The sequence below is a fragment of the Octodon degus genome, unplaced genomic scaffold (assembly GCF_000260255.1).
Source record: "Octodon degus isolate 3935 unplaced genomic scaffold, OctDeg1.0 scaffold00022, whole genome shotgun sequence".
NCBI classification, from domain to species: Eukaryota; Metazoa; Chordata; class Mammalia; order Rodentia; family Octodontidae; genus Octodon; species Octodon degus.
The window spans coordinates 11527765-11541950 of record NW_004524598.1 but is presented as its reverse complement, the minus strand read 5'-3'; the positions used below and the strand labels follow the sequence as shown (position 1 = coordinate 11541950).

General features: G+C 38.6%; 1 protein-coding gene across 1 annotated transcript; it reads right to left on the bottom strand.

Moving 5' to 3' along the window:
• Positions 1-536: 536 nt before the first annotated feature.
• Cga (glycoprotein hormones, alpha polypeptide) lies at positions 537-12901 on the bottom strand. Its single transcript, NM_001280865.1, is given in 4 exon segments — positions 537-885; positions 1826-2010; positions 3128-3234; positions 12821-12901. Coding segments are annotated over 3 exon segments (363 nt in total). The 5' UTR covers positions 3228-3234; positions 12821-12901; the 3' UTR covers positions 537-807.
• Between the last annotated feature and the right edge of the window lie 1285 nt (positions 12902-14186).

Here is a 14186-nt window from a genome sequence, read left to right as displayed (position 1 = left end):
GGTTGGTTGGTTGGTTGGTTGGTCAGTTGGTTGGTTGGGGTTATTGTTTTGCTTTGGGTTTGGAACATATTTTTGTCAGTCCAGAGATCAAACCCAGGCTGTTGTACGAGCTAAGCGAGCGCTCCACCATCATGCTTTACATCTTAGCCCTTCCACACATTTACCAGTAAAATGGTTCTGATCAAACATCCCCAATATGAGTATAAGCATTTATACATTGTATATATGTATTACCATAATACTGTAACTATGTTAATTGTAAAATCCATCAAAACTGAAATTTAAAGGGTGTCATAAGAATGAACAGAAGTAGAATTACTATGTTTTCTTCTTCTATACGCTGGATTGTCTCATAACTGGCAAGCTGGCTAAGCTAGAAACAGCTTATTTCTAGAAAGTGTGAAGGGAATAAGATTCTCTAAAGTCAGGTCACCAAGTACAGCTGGTCCCATCTCGCCCATAGGCACTATCCTTTCAATAAATTCTATCAAAAGCAATTGGCTTTACTTTTAAGAAAAAAAATGATAACTCAGTGATTGAACGATAGCTTAAAGGCTTTATTTCCAACAGAACCAGCTTTTTATGGTCATGTTAAATGCACTATTTCATTCTGGATGGAAAGACCTAGGCTGCTGATCATATCGTAGGATAAAGAAAAAAGCAATAAAGCTGCAGTACATCCTTGAAGCACGTCAGACTGGCCTGGTAAGGAAAAGGAGGGCTTTGACTTGTAAGGCTACAAACACGAGCAACTTGAATCTCCGTCCCACAAAATCAGTAGTCATCATCACGCACTTTGCAAAATGCTTAAGACTTGTGATAATAACAAGTGCTGCAGTGGCATTCTGTGTGATTCTCCACTCTGGTATGTCCCGAAACTATGGCCTAAGGGGGAAGGGCAAGAATGAGAGAAAGACAAAGTTGGGAAGCGCTCAGTAAGATTATAGCCATCTGAGCTAAGTCGATGATTGCTACATTGGCATACCCTTTCTTTCTCTGTGGTATTTTCACTCTGAAAGCTTAGATTCACATTTTCTAACCTGTCCTTCCTTCTGAATAATTCCAGCCTGGACTCCCAAGGTGACTGACTCTTTTTATTCTTTCTTCTCCTTTTCTCTTGCAAAATGGTGTTGGGAGTTAAGCCCAGAGCACTGTGCATGCTAGATAGTGCTCTGACTCTTATCCATACCCCAATCCCTAAAAACCCAACCAATTGATTTCGTGGTGGTGGGATCAAACTGGGGAAGGCAGTGCTCCATCACTGCGCTACCCCCAATCCCCCTGGCTCTTTTTGAAAACTTCACTTTTTATTGACATAGAATATTTGTACATATTTATAGGATAAGGTGAGATAATTGGTCACATATATGCAATGTATAATAATCAAAGCAGAGTACTAGCACTTTCATCTTCTTAAACATTTATTTCTTTGTATTGGGAAACTTTGAACACATTTTTCTAGTCCTCTTTAAAACATAAAATGAATCGTGGTGACCTATTTTCACCTGTCTGTGCTAGGAAACACTAAAAAATTTATTCTTGCTATGTAGCTGTATTTGGGCTCAATATTCAGTCTCCCACTATCCTCCATCTCCCTGACCTTTCCTAGCCTCTAGTGACCACTCTTCTGTTCTATAATTTCATAATATTGGTTTGTTTACCTCAGCGTATTCTTTTAATTAAAGACCACAGATGCAGCCCTACCCATATAAATGCCAGCAGAACATGCGTCATCAGACTCATGTGGCATTGAAGCCCCTGAGTGTGCTCCACAAGCCTTGTCTCTGCTGGGCTGCTAGAAAGTTTCTGGTGCCCTTATTTTTACCTTGGTAAATGCTTTGGCCACACAGCAAGTGGCCTCAGAAGTGATGTTCTTCGGAACCAGCATTGTCTTCTTGGACCTTGCTGGGGTGGGGTACGCCTGGGAGAAGCAGCAGCCCATGCACTGATAAATGGGGGCGCCTGCCCTGGAGAAGTATTTGTTTTCCTTTAGCTTGCACTCAGGGCAACCTATCAGATGAAAAAGACAAGGGGTAAAAAACTCAAAAAGGATTCAAAGAGAAGCTATGAATATTTTCTTATTACAATAAAAATATTTTTGCATTTGAAATAAAGAGAGGGCTGGGGATATAGCTCAGTGGCATAAGCACCTGTTTGGCAAGCACAATGGTCTGCAGTTTGATCCCCAGTGCTGCAAGAATAAATCAATCAATAAATAAGAAATCAATCTTTTTAGCTATATGTTATTATTCATATAGAATATCTATTTGTACAGTTACCTTCCTGGGAAAATAATTTTTGCAGACTTACATGGGAATCTTAGTTACAATAGTTTCTCTCCCTTTGAGCAAGGGTGGCCTACCCCAGGGCTAACTGTATGCTTAGAGAGAACACAAAACTTAACAGATGAAAATGCAATGTGTACCTGAAAGAATTTTGCCCAGAGGCAAAATGTTTCTCTCTTTAGGATATGCTATAATTTTCCCTCATAGAAACTTGAAATATTGGCAGAGAAAAATATGTCAGAATTAAGAAACCTTGGTGAATGTACAGAGCCTGATATTGGATCAGACATCTGCACTTGAAACATAGGATTAAAATATTACCATTTATCTAAAAAAAAAAAAAAACTATATCCAATAGTAGTGCAGTTTCAAAGGGAATAGAATTACTTTAGCCATCATATGAGATTTATTCAAAGAATAGAGCAAAACTAGTTTGCTGCCTAAAAATGATTTTTTTCTCATGCATTAACTGATGTGAAAATATATCTATAAGGGCAATGTTAAAATCTCAAGACTTCTGGGAGAAGTGGAGGTGGGGAACTGAGCTAACAAAATAAGAATTCTCTTCTTATAAAACTCAGGTAAAGAATAATAAGGAATCCATTTCAGATGAAAATGAGAAGGCTGCTATTAAAATGGATTTTTATGACACTATATTCACTGTACATTTTATGAATCTAATTTAATTTCATGTTCATAATCTACAAGTGCCTAGATACATATCCAGCAGTGAAGATTTACCACATTAGAAAAGGAGACAGAAAGACAATTAATAGAATTATTGACGTACATCTAGCAATGGGTACTAGCCTTATTATTGGCACCCACGTTTGGCCACATACCCAGCATCGCAAACTCTCTGTCAGGAAAAGATTGGAGAATGTGCAGACAAACACACAAGGTGGCCAGGATGGCAGCTGCATATTTTCTGTAATAATCCATGGCCCTCCTGCAAAAAAAGACATGGAAGAAGCTAAAGCAGCAATAATTAATCTCAGCTCGCCTGTTATAACGCGATCCAGCAATTTTAACACTCCTGCCAACGGTAATTACTGTTTGACCCCGCTGCATCCAGCTCCCGACTTGTTCTTAAGCCATGTAGATGGAAAACAAGTTCTCTTTGAGGAAGAAGAATTAAATCTTCCCATTTCCCACATGAACATATAGAGTTGGTCTTGATAGTAACAATAATTACCTTTTTTAAGTATACCACCCCCTGTTGCTGTCTTCTGCCACCATGAACTGTTGCCCTCTGCCACACCTCCCCGCCTTACAGCCACCTGATTGGCCCTAAAACCTCCATGAGCTGCGAGCTAAGTAAAACTTTCTTCTCTTACTTTTGGGCATCATGTATTTTGTCTCAACAACAAGAGAAATGGGTTAAACCTCTGTTAAAAGAATGAAAATAAAAGATAAAGACATGGAAAATATGTATAAGCCCCATACTCAACAAAAGATTAGAATCTAGACTATGAAGAGAACTCTCAAAAACACAACACACAAAAAGTTTAATTATAAAATGGACATTGTGTTAAAGAGGATTGATAGATGGAAAATCGACCCATAAAAAGTACTCAACAACCTTAGCCACTAAGAAAATGTAAAGTAAAACTATAATTGACAAAATGGCTAAGATTTTTTAAAAACCAAATGTTGGCAGGGACACAAAAAATAATAATAACTTAGATGTTGTTGAGAATGTAAACTGGTACAGTCACTCTGAAAAATAATTTGGTAGTTTCCTATAAAACAAAGCATGTACTTATGACTCAGCAGTTGTACTCTTAGACATTTGTTTCAGAGAAATGGAAAACTATTTTCACACAAAACCTGTGTGTGAGGCTGACCAGATAGCTCAGGGGACTAAAGCATCTGCTTAGGCAGAGCACAGCAGTTGGGGTTCCATCCCTGGCCTGCCCTGCCAGCCCCACCTGAGGGGCGTGCTGAGACAGCGATTGAGACTAGGCATGGTGGTGCGCGCCTGTAATCCCAGCACTAGGAAGAATGAAAATAGGAGAATCACTCCAAGTCCCATCTACACAGTGAGACTCTGTAGACCCTGTAGACCCTGTCCTAAATACAGAAGAAAATAAAATAATGTATGTTATTTGTATTCACATACGTGGGTTTATTGTTGTTCTTTTAATGAATAAATATTTTCAAAACTTTTTCTAACAATTTCTAAACCACTCAATATTAATAGAGATAACCCCATAAACAAATGCTCATTGGGCTTTTCAATTATTTTTTTAAATGTTAATGGATTCTGAGATCAAAAAGTTGGAAAACTGCTGCTCTGATTGACAAAGCCATAAGGGAAATTTCAGAATTAAATTGGTTTCTTTTTTAAGCTAGTATCACTTTTGTGCTTTGATGTTGTAACTCATATATTATAAAAATTCAACCATTATGCAGTGAACAATTACATTCAGAATTAATTCAGAGAGAAACATTTATAACAAGACTTTAAAATGTGAAAATTTAAAATCAATGCAAATTTTACACTTTGTGTTATGACAAAGTAAAAAGAATATTGAAAAAATGGACCCAAAGTAATTATTGCTGTAGCTTACAATACCAGAGAGTGTGTTCTTTCTTTGTCTTTTTGCTAAAAGGACATTAACAAAGAAGAAAAAGATAAACTCTCAAATTCTAAATGTTTTTCAGAGCTTTTTTTTTCCTATGCTGGGGATCAAACCCAGGGCCTCCCATCAGTACTCCACTGCTGTGCTGTCATCCTCATGACCTTCATGGGTTTTTTTTTCCTATCTTAGAATTTGGAAGAAATAATTAAGAATTGAGGCAAGAATAATACATTCAGCTGCTATCTCGTGATAATATGCCAAGTCTAAAATCACATCGCCTTTGGTATTCCAAGAGAATAATTTACCACTCTGTAGGCCCCACCCATCCAACCTCAAACTAATCTTCAGGTCTCCTGCCACCTTCCACGTCAAAATAAGATAAATCCAAGAAAATACATGTTTTTTCAAATTGACATGAATACCCTTTCTCCACCTTTTTACTACTCATTCTTTAGAGGTCTCTAAGAAGTGTCCAGGATGTTTTTCTCATCCCTAAGCCACTGCCTTCACTTCTCACTAAACTCTTAAATAATGTCCCATGATCCAGCCAATCAGGTACATGTACAAGCTTCATAAGTATAAATCCCTACCCATCTAATCTTCCACCAATCTAACATAAGGCACAAGATAGATGTTCAGTAAAATTATGTTTAATTGAGACTTTAGGACAGCAAGAATATCCAAGTTGTAGACATAGAGCTGTCACTCACAGCAAGGGACAAGATAACCCTTGCATGACAACTAGAATCACTGTTCAGTGAAATAGAATATGTTCAGATAAATTCATCAGAGAGCATATTCTACCTTAGCTATATAATTTTTAGCTGAACAATACTTTATGTGAATCTGTAAGTTTTAAATATGCCATGAGCAGATCCATTTTGTAAGTCATATGAAGTCCAAATAACACATTAATATAATCAGGGTTTAAATTGGGTTTTTCTTGTTGTCTATCAAGTTTACCTTCTTTTTTTTTGTTTTTGTTTTTGTTTTTGTTTTGTTTTGTTTTTTGGCAGAACCAGAGGTTGAACTCAGGCCCTTGTGCTTGCCAGGGAAGCACTTATTCTACTGAGCTATCTCTCTAGCCCCTGTCTATCAAATTTAGATTCTTTAAATAATTTGATTGTGAGGAAATTATAGCATTCTTGAAAAACATAAAAAATATGATTACTATAACTTATCATTATTAATTTTGCTTATTGTGATATGATTAATGTATTAAGTGATTTAATAAAATAGATTAACACTCTATCAATAAGATATAGATATAGATATCATAGAGGCACCCCATATATCACACAGATCCATATATATCCCCATGTATACTAAATAAGTTTCCAGGAAAGTTAGAAATGCTTGAAATAATGTGACATACCACCCTTAACTTGCAAAGACATTGTCATTGCTGTATATTGCCATTGCTGTACATTGCCACAGAGGGCAGGGTATGTGGTTGTGCTGGTGGTGACAATAGCTGCAGTGACTCACTTGCACTCTCCATACCAGGAAACCCAAGTGACTCATAGCACATTTCTGAGATGACTGGCTAGGACTGGAGACATAATGCTATTTTAGCCAAACAGATTAAATCTAACTGACATCTACAGAGCTGATGCAAGTGCCATCTCACAGAGACCAAATAAGTTGCCTTCAAAAGGAGTCCTTGAAATAAAAGCCTTGAATCCCAGCACACTGAGTAGCAAGAGGCAGGCATTCATCATTAGCTTATTAAGTAGGGAATAGGCCAGCAAACAGGTTAGCATGCTTGCCTGATCCAGAAGAGATAGAAATAGTGTGGCTTGATGAAAATTTTAAGACAAAAAGTCTCAAAGGAAAGTGAAATGTTCATTTCCATCCTATCAGATTCCACAAAGCAGGTCCCTGACCCTCTGCCTCATCTCTGCCTCCTCCTGAGTGACCATCTCTGTCTCCAGGTGGATAACTCTGAAGACCCTGAGACCCAGGGGTCCAAACACTTCCCTTGGAGGAAGCCAGCTACTAGCTCTCTTTCCTCATGTGCCCTCATTTCAGAAATGTGTATCGTCTTACGTGCTCTAAAACCCCAAGCAGGCACTGTCTTTCATGATCCCGTATTCTCCTGTTCTTCCAAACAGAAACTCACATGTTGCTCTCAGTGACCTTGAGTGTTATTAACATACTCATCAATGTTGTTTTCTCCAAAGTTGGTGAAAAAGGATGGCTGAAAAACCCCAGAATCCATTGTTTAATGTAGATACTGTCTATCTTATAAAAGGATGAGAGCTTTTAGATACTTTGACAAGAGCTCAAAGGCAATAATATACAAAATTGAAAGGTCCAAATCCAGTTGAAGACTTTAATAAAACCTGTTACAGGCCCAGTACTGTGCCAAACATGGGTGATGGAAAAATGAGTAAGTTTCTTGCCACCTGAAGAGCCCAGAGGACAATGAAGAACACATTACAGAGACAAATAGCTAGGAATTGAAATAAATTTTATAATAAAAGTATTTGTCCACATTGAGACAGGTAGACTGGGAAGAAGAAAACGGACAGATAAAAACTAATGAAAATTATGAACGTGTACCTGATAGAGAAAAAACAATAATAAACATAGTCTATCATTTTGACATTGATTGAGGAGCACGATGTACTCACCAGTTTGGATAAGTTGCCCGGTAAATATAGCTACAAATAGAATATCCTCAAAGGAAAACAAGGCCGAGTGAAATCACACATTTTGGCATCGGCTGCAGTGTTCCGAACAGGGTTTCTATAACAGTGTTTTCTGCTGTTCACAGCAACCCCCCACCACCAGGGTCTCACGACACGGTTTGACTTGTAGTGATCCTGCTGTCTCAGCCTCCTTATTACTGGGACTAGAGGCCAGCGCCACCACACCCGGCCCCAGAGCCAGCACAGCGTGTAGTACTGGAGATGGAACCTGGAAGCTTGAGCTCGTCAGGTAGGCGTTTATGCCATCAAGCTATCATCCCAGCCCTCTGCTCCCAACATTTAGAGCGAGCCAACTTCTTTTCATGAGAAGATAATTTTTAAAGGGAGTAGGATCTCATATGAAAGAAATACACATATAGCTTCTAAGGCCTACAAGAATGAGGCTCTCCATAAAGAAAAATAAAATAAAAGGTGACTTTTAAAATATTTACTTCAAGCCCAGGGAAATAGCTCAGTGGCATAAGTGCCTGCCTGGCAAGTACAAGGTCCTGAGTTTGATCCCTGGTACCAATCAATAAATAAATAAATATTAAAGTACAATATTTGCTTTAAAAAGAAAGAAAAAGTAGGCAGTATTCAGAAGAAAACTGAAAGACTCATAAGATTATAAAAACTATTTCAATTCATTTATTCCCTTCTAACGGTCATATTTTGGGACCTTTTCCTTCTTAACTGGCTAAATTTGGGGGGTTTATAAATACATACTCTATTTTTTTTATTATATTTATTGCAGGGTCTACAGGGTCTCACTACACAGATCGGATTCATAGTGATTCTCCTGTTTTCAGTCTCCCAGGTGCTGGGATTACAGGTGTGCGCCACCGCGCCCAATCTCGGTCTCTATCTCAGCGTGCCCCAGGGGCAGGGCCGGCATGGCATGGCATGCTGGGAATCAAACCCCTCTAACTGTTATTTTAAAACTCCACAATGTTAATATAATTATGTAATTAAAATCTTGTCTTTTCCATTACCCTTTCAATTTTCTAGCACATCAGCATTTTAAAAATACTTTTCTGCATACTAAATCTATATTGAAAAAGTTCAGTAAGAAACTTTGATAAGACAAACTCTAAAAAATATTCTTTTGGAGGAGAAATTCTAATGCTTGTTGTTTTAGAAGTCAATGAAATTTATTATAATAATCTATTCTATTAGGCATAAAACAATAGACAACATTAGTCTTTCCAACTGTGAAGTAAAACCTCCAAAGGCCAGAAAAGTACTATGAGGCACAATATTATGGTAGCATAATAATCTTTCTTGTAGCTTACTAAATTTGTGTGTTCTGTTTTTTGCATTTACTTAAGTTGCTTTGAAACACCAAGTACCATCCACATCTGAAAACACTACAGCCTCTGGAGCAGATGTAGCTAAATGGACCAGACCTTGCCTAGCAAACTCTAAGGCCCCAGATTTAATCCCCAGTGCAGGATAAAAGAGATGCTATGCTGTGCCGGCCCCGCCCCGCCCTGGGGGCGTGCTGAGGTGGTGACTGAGACTGGGCATGGTGGTCCAGTAGACCCTGTCCGAAAATACAGAATCAATAAATAAATAATAAACACTAAATCACAAAAACAGGTTTAACTCACCTGAAGTTTCCAGTAATAAGGTAAACAGAACTATATTATTGATTAATCAATCCTGGCACTTTATCTAGTAAGAATACTTTTCTGTGATTAGAAATAGCGGAGGAGCTGCAAAGTCCCCTTGTTGGCTGCCCTGAAGTCTTCACTGCAGGTTACACTTTCTGAAGACAGCCACAAATATATTTCTCGGCATGTGACCTTGCCACTCCTATACCAAAAAGCGGTATGTTTATCGTTGCTCCTCTTTTGATCCACCCAAGGCCCTATATGTGCCCGCCTGTACGGCTAGAACTTGGCAGGAATAACATTGTGCACCTTGTGGGTGTAGCCCTTAGCTGGCCTGGGCGTTTCTGCCTTGGGTCTCCTAGAAACCAGATGATGCATAATAAATGCCTCTATTCTGGGACCACCATGAGATAACATGTTCAAACCACACGGAGAGACCCTGGAAGATGAGACGTCACACGGAGAAGAAAAGGGTCCAAGGAACAATATGGGATTAGGGGTGTGAACAACACAGTTCATATAGTTTACTGCAGATTAAAGTAAATATTTTATCATCCCTACTGAGCTGTCAAATAACTCTGGCCTCAGCCCCTGACTGCCCTGCCCCAGAAATCCAAATTAAAATCTGCCCTGCTGATCCCAGTCTTTCAAAGGACTTTCAGAGACAATAATGATTTGTTGCTTTATTTGCTCAGGTTTCAGGTAGTCTGATGCACCAAAGCAAGAGACAACTGAAAGAACTGTTGTCTGTTACAATAAAAATTTCTCAGAAGTCAGAAAAAGGTAATCCATAATCTTGCCTCTTTACTTCCTCCCTGTACTTTTCTCTCGTGTTAGGGAGGGCAGGGGCAATAGAGTGAGTATCCATATAACACTCAGTTAATCTCTTAAGAAATGTAACGAAACATTAAAAAAAAATTGGAGTTAGGGTTCTACATAGCATCTGCAATACTGGATTTAGTAACAATTACATCTTATATTTTAAAAATAACACCTACTGTGAATTGATCACCTTTGTGTGCTAGACATTCTTGGGGGCAACTTGAACACACAAATACACTGAGCCTATGTTGTTCTATTTTCTTTTTTATGAACAAAGAAATTCTTGAAGTAAGCAATACCTTTCGCATAGCTGGTTACTGCAGATCCAAGACTGTTAAATGTCTCTTCACAATCAGTTTCATACTCCAAGGTCTGAGCCACACTTCACATACTGCCTTCCCTTACACACACACACACACACACACACACACACACACACACGCACACCCCTTATTCTGGGGGCCTAAAACAGATCCTGGAGACTGCTACACTCTGAGCCACACCATCAGCCCAATCTTTTTTTTTTTTTAAAGCAACATCATTGTGTCGCCAGATTAACTATAATTTGCCCTCGTAATTGTTTTAGATATCATTGGACTTCAGGGCTCCAGAACTGTCTTTAAAAAGCTATTACATTTAGATAAATAGGGTTCGCTCAGGCCTTTACTTATGATAAATTATGAAGACTACTGTTTGGTGGGGACAAGGGAAAGGGAAAAGAGCTTTGACTTTCACATTCATTCCTTTGTTTGGTTCTCTTCACGCATCTAAGAAGAAAGCTTTATACAGCGTCTATTTCAGAGGAGGACACTATATGCTAGAAAATTTAAAAGATTTGCCAGTCACTCAGAAAGCAATCTAGTCCTAAGGCTGCGCCCCTCCACTTGTGCTGCCTCTGTGGTTAGAAATGAGTCAGTATCTTCCTTTATGACTGGTTCACATCTGTGTCGTGCTATCACAGTTGTTTTTCCTAACTGGACTCCTAATGTTGCCTCGATTCTACTCCTAGTCCAGCCATGTCCCACCTCCTCTTATGTTTCAGAGCATGAAAGATGCTGAACCATTTCTACACTGCCCTCTGGGAGTCTGATGAATCAAGGAATTGTGGATGACTTTGTGTAACATTGCAGAGCTGCTGCTGCTGCAGTGTCATAAGCCAAAACCACAATTTCAAGGACCTCAAGTTGGTGGCAAACTAGTCCAGGATTCACAATCTTCAAAAAAATTGGAGCTTGGGGGATATCATTGAATTAGTGTTAGGTTAAGGAATTATTTGAAAAACATCTTCAGAAACTTGCCAAGATTTCTCTTTAAATGTAAAATGCCTTACTTACGGATGAATAACAAGAGCTTTGGAAACTTTGGAACTTTAGAGACAAAAATGCCTAGGGATGAAATGGAGCCAAATTGTATCAGGCCCACGGTGCTTCACATGTGTCCAAATCCCATTTGCCAACACTAATTATGAGGGACAAAAATGCACTAACTGGGCTGGCGGGATAGCTCAGCAGTCTGAAGCACCTGCTTAGGCAAGCTTAGGCAAGCGCAGGGACCATGGTTCAATCCTCGACACCACATGCCACACCAGCCCCACCTCCAGGGAAGGCTGAGCTGGCCACAAAAAATAAAATAAGATAAAATAAAATACCAATATCTCTTTTAAAAAAAAGTGCACTATTTTTTTCTAAACTCAAGTTCTCAACCTGAGACCACTTAAACTAGTGCTCATGAAAAAGTAACTTCAAGGGGCCAGGGAGATGGCTTAGTGGAATAAGCGCTTCCCTGCCAAGCACAAGGGTCTGAGTTCAATCCCCAGTTCCACCAAAAAAAAAGTAACTTCAGCCATCCTCACTGTGGGGAAGGAAGTTCCAGGACACCTCCCTTCCTTCCTGCCACTGACAATATACTAAAATCTTTGTATGCTCGAGTTAGTCACTTTATATGACCTACATACTGTAAATTATACACTGATTTATGGTGGCATATATTATAAATCATATCTACATTGCTTTTCATAGTTAGTATACTATAAATGCTACGTACATATTTGTCATACTATATTTAGGGAATTACAAGGAAAAAAGTTTATGCCTACAAATTTTTTTTCAATCTAAAGTGACTAGTAAATCCTCGGCTGCAGAAATTGCATTTAGGGAGGGTCAGCTACAAAGACAGAAAAAAAAAAATTCCAGAATCTCACTGGAATTACCCAATTATACATGGGCATATAATTTATTATTGTAGGTCATCTATGACATCTGAAGAAATACTACCAACTGTTATTATTTCTTTAGCATTTTATAAAAGAAAAGTAGAAATAATATTCAAGAAATTCCAGTGTTAGTATCCAAGCCCATATGAGAATATTTACTCAAAATGTAACCAGGAGCTGCGATCATTCTCCTGAGCAAGTGAGTTGCTTTACTGCCTGTGAACTTGAAGATACAGTTATGCATCATTTAAAAACTAATGATAAAACAATATCAGCAGTATAATGTCTACTTGCCCTCTGCCTAGCTGCTGGAAGCCACTCAAAATAATGTCTTTCAAATGACATCCATTAATTCTTGAAGAAAATTTTTAAATATTGACTAGCACTCTAGCATATCAGCAGGAGACATTTACTTTCTGGCTTTCGTTAGATAAGAGCACAATTTTGTGCATTCCTCCCAATTCAGTCATGAGTGATGAAGAGACAATGAGTGAAAGCCTGTCTAATTTTCTTCTAACTAAAGTTCAGCATTGACTCTTAAAGCTCCCCTATATTCTTAACTACTTTTGCTTCCCAATCAAATCCCTCCAAATTATTTCATTTGAATTACCTTTTGCACAGTGTGTTCAGGGCAGTCAATTGCAGGTCTGAAGAGAAATTTTAACTTTGTCTTGTGATTTCTCAGGAACTGCAGATGATAAAATCCTCACCTGTCTTTTATACCAGCAGAGTAATAAAAAACTGCTTGCTCCCATCTGCTCCTAAGTCCAGGGATCAACTGTAAATTTCAATCAGTGATTGAATGGTACTTGGTGTAATTACCATGACATCAATTTGATCTGATCTAGTTTCAATCTTTGGAACATTTTTGAGCCCCAATTGGTGGTGACTACAAGGTCAGTTTATAAAGAGAATGTACATGGTCATTTTCTATGTAATTTTATCGAGACTTACACAAAACATCCTGAAAATTGACACTTTCCTATAAACATGGTTCTAAGAGTATCACATTTAATTAGCTAAGTAGCTGATGTTTTCATAAAACAGGAGAAAAGCCATAAACTTCGGGTAACAGATAGGGAGCGTTTCAAGGCTTACATTATTCCATTAGGAAATAGAAAAATGAAACATGCCTATTTGGACCTTATGAAAATTAATGTACATCTGGGTTTCATTAAAGATGCCTGTAAAAGGTGCAAGAGTTCTACGGGGATGGCGCGGTGCTCCACATATGCAACTCTTTTCTCTGACGTCACTGTTGTAAGGTTCAGATTCTGTTTAAGTAGACAATACGTGTTATGACCTGGCAACTGTGAGCCGCTTAACACCCAGGCCGCCCTAAGTCCAGTGTCTTCCTAAAACCTACACAACTCTTAAGGCTGTGTCTGCAATTATAATCCTCACAGTGATGGTGACCTTTAAAGGTTCCTTATCTCATTTGGTTCTAATTAACACAACTTCCGGAGGAGATGCAAACTACCGGGGAACCGGACAGGAAAGAGCTTAGAGGAGTCATGGGACATGTAAAGAGACGCTCCATTAATAGAAAGAAGCTGCCCCAGGGATGCTGCTCAGTGGTAGATCGCTTGCGGTAGGGGGAGGTTGATTAAAAAAAAAAAAAAAGCAAAGTTATTCTGTTGTTTATTTTCTGTGATTAATTTGTGCAAATCCTTATATCTTTTTAGATTTCCGTTATCTGTTTCTAGTATCGACTCTACCCAATCATCTTTTCCTGGTGATAATTAATATCCCTATTTTTGTAAGACCAGAATATATTTATTGGGGGAAAGAAAGCTTCTGTCCAAGAGAGAGAAACAGGGGTCCCAAGTGGGTTGCCAAAGACCCTGCTATATCTAGGGATATTTATAGAGAAAGTCCATGAAGTGAGGTGGGTTCAAAGTGGGGAAACGGGGCTGGTGAGATGGCTCAGTGGTCTAAAGCACCTACTTAGAACAAGCTTAGCAAAGCACAGGGAC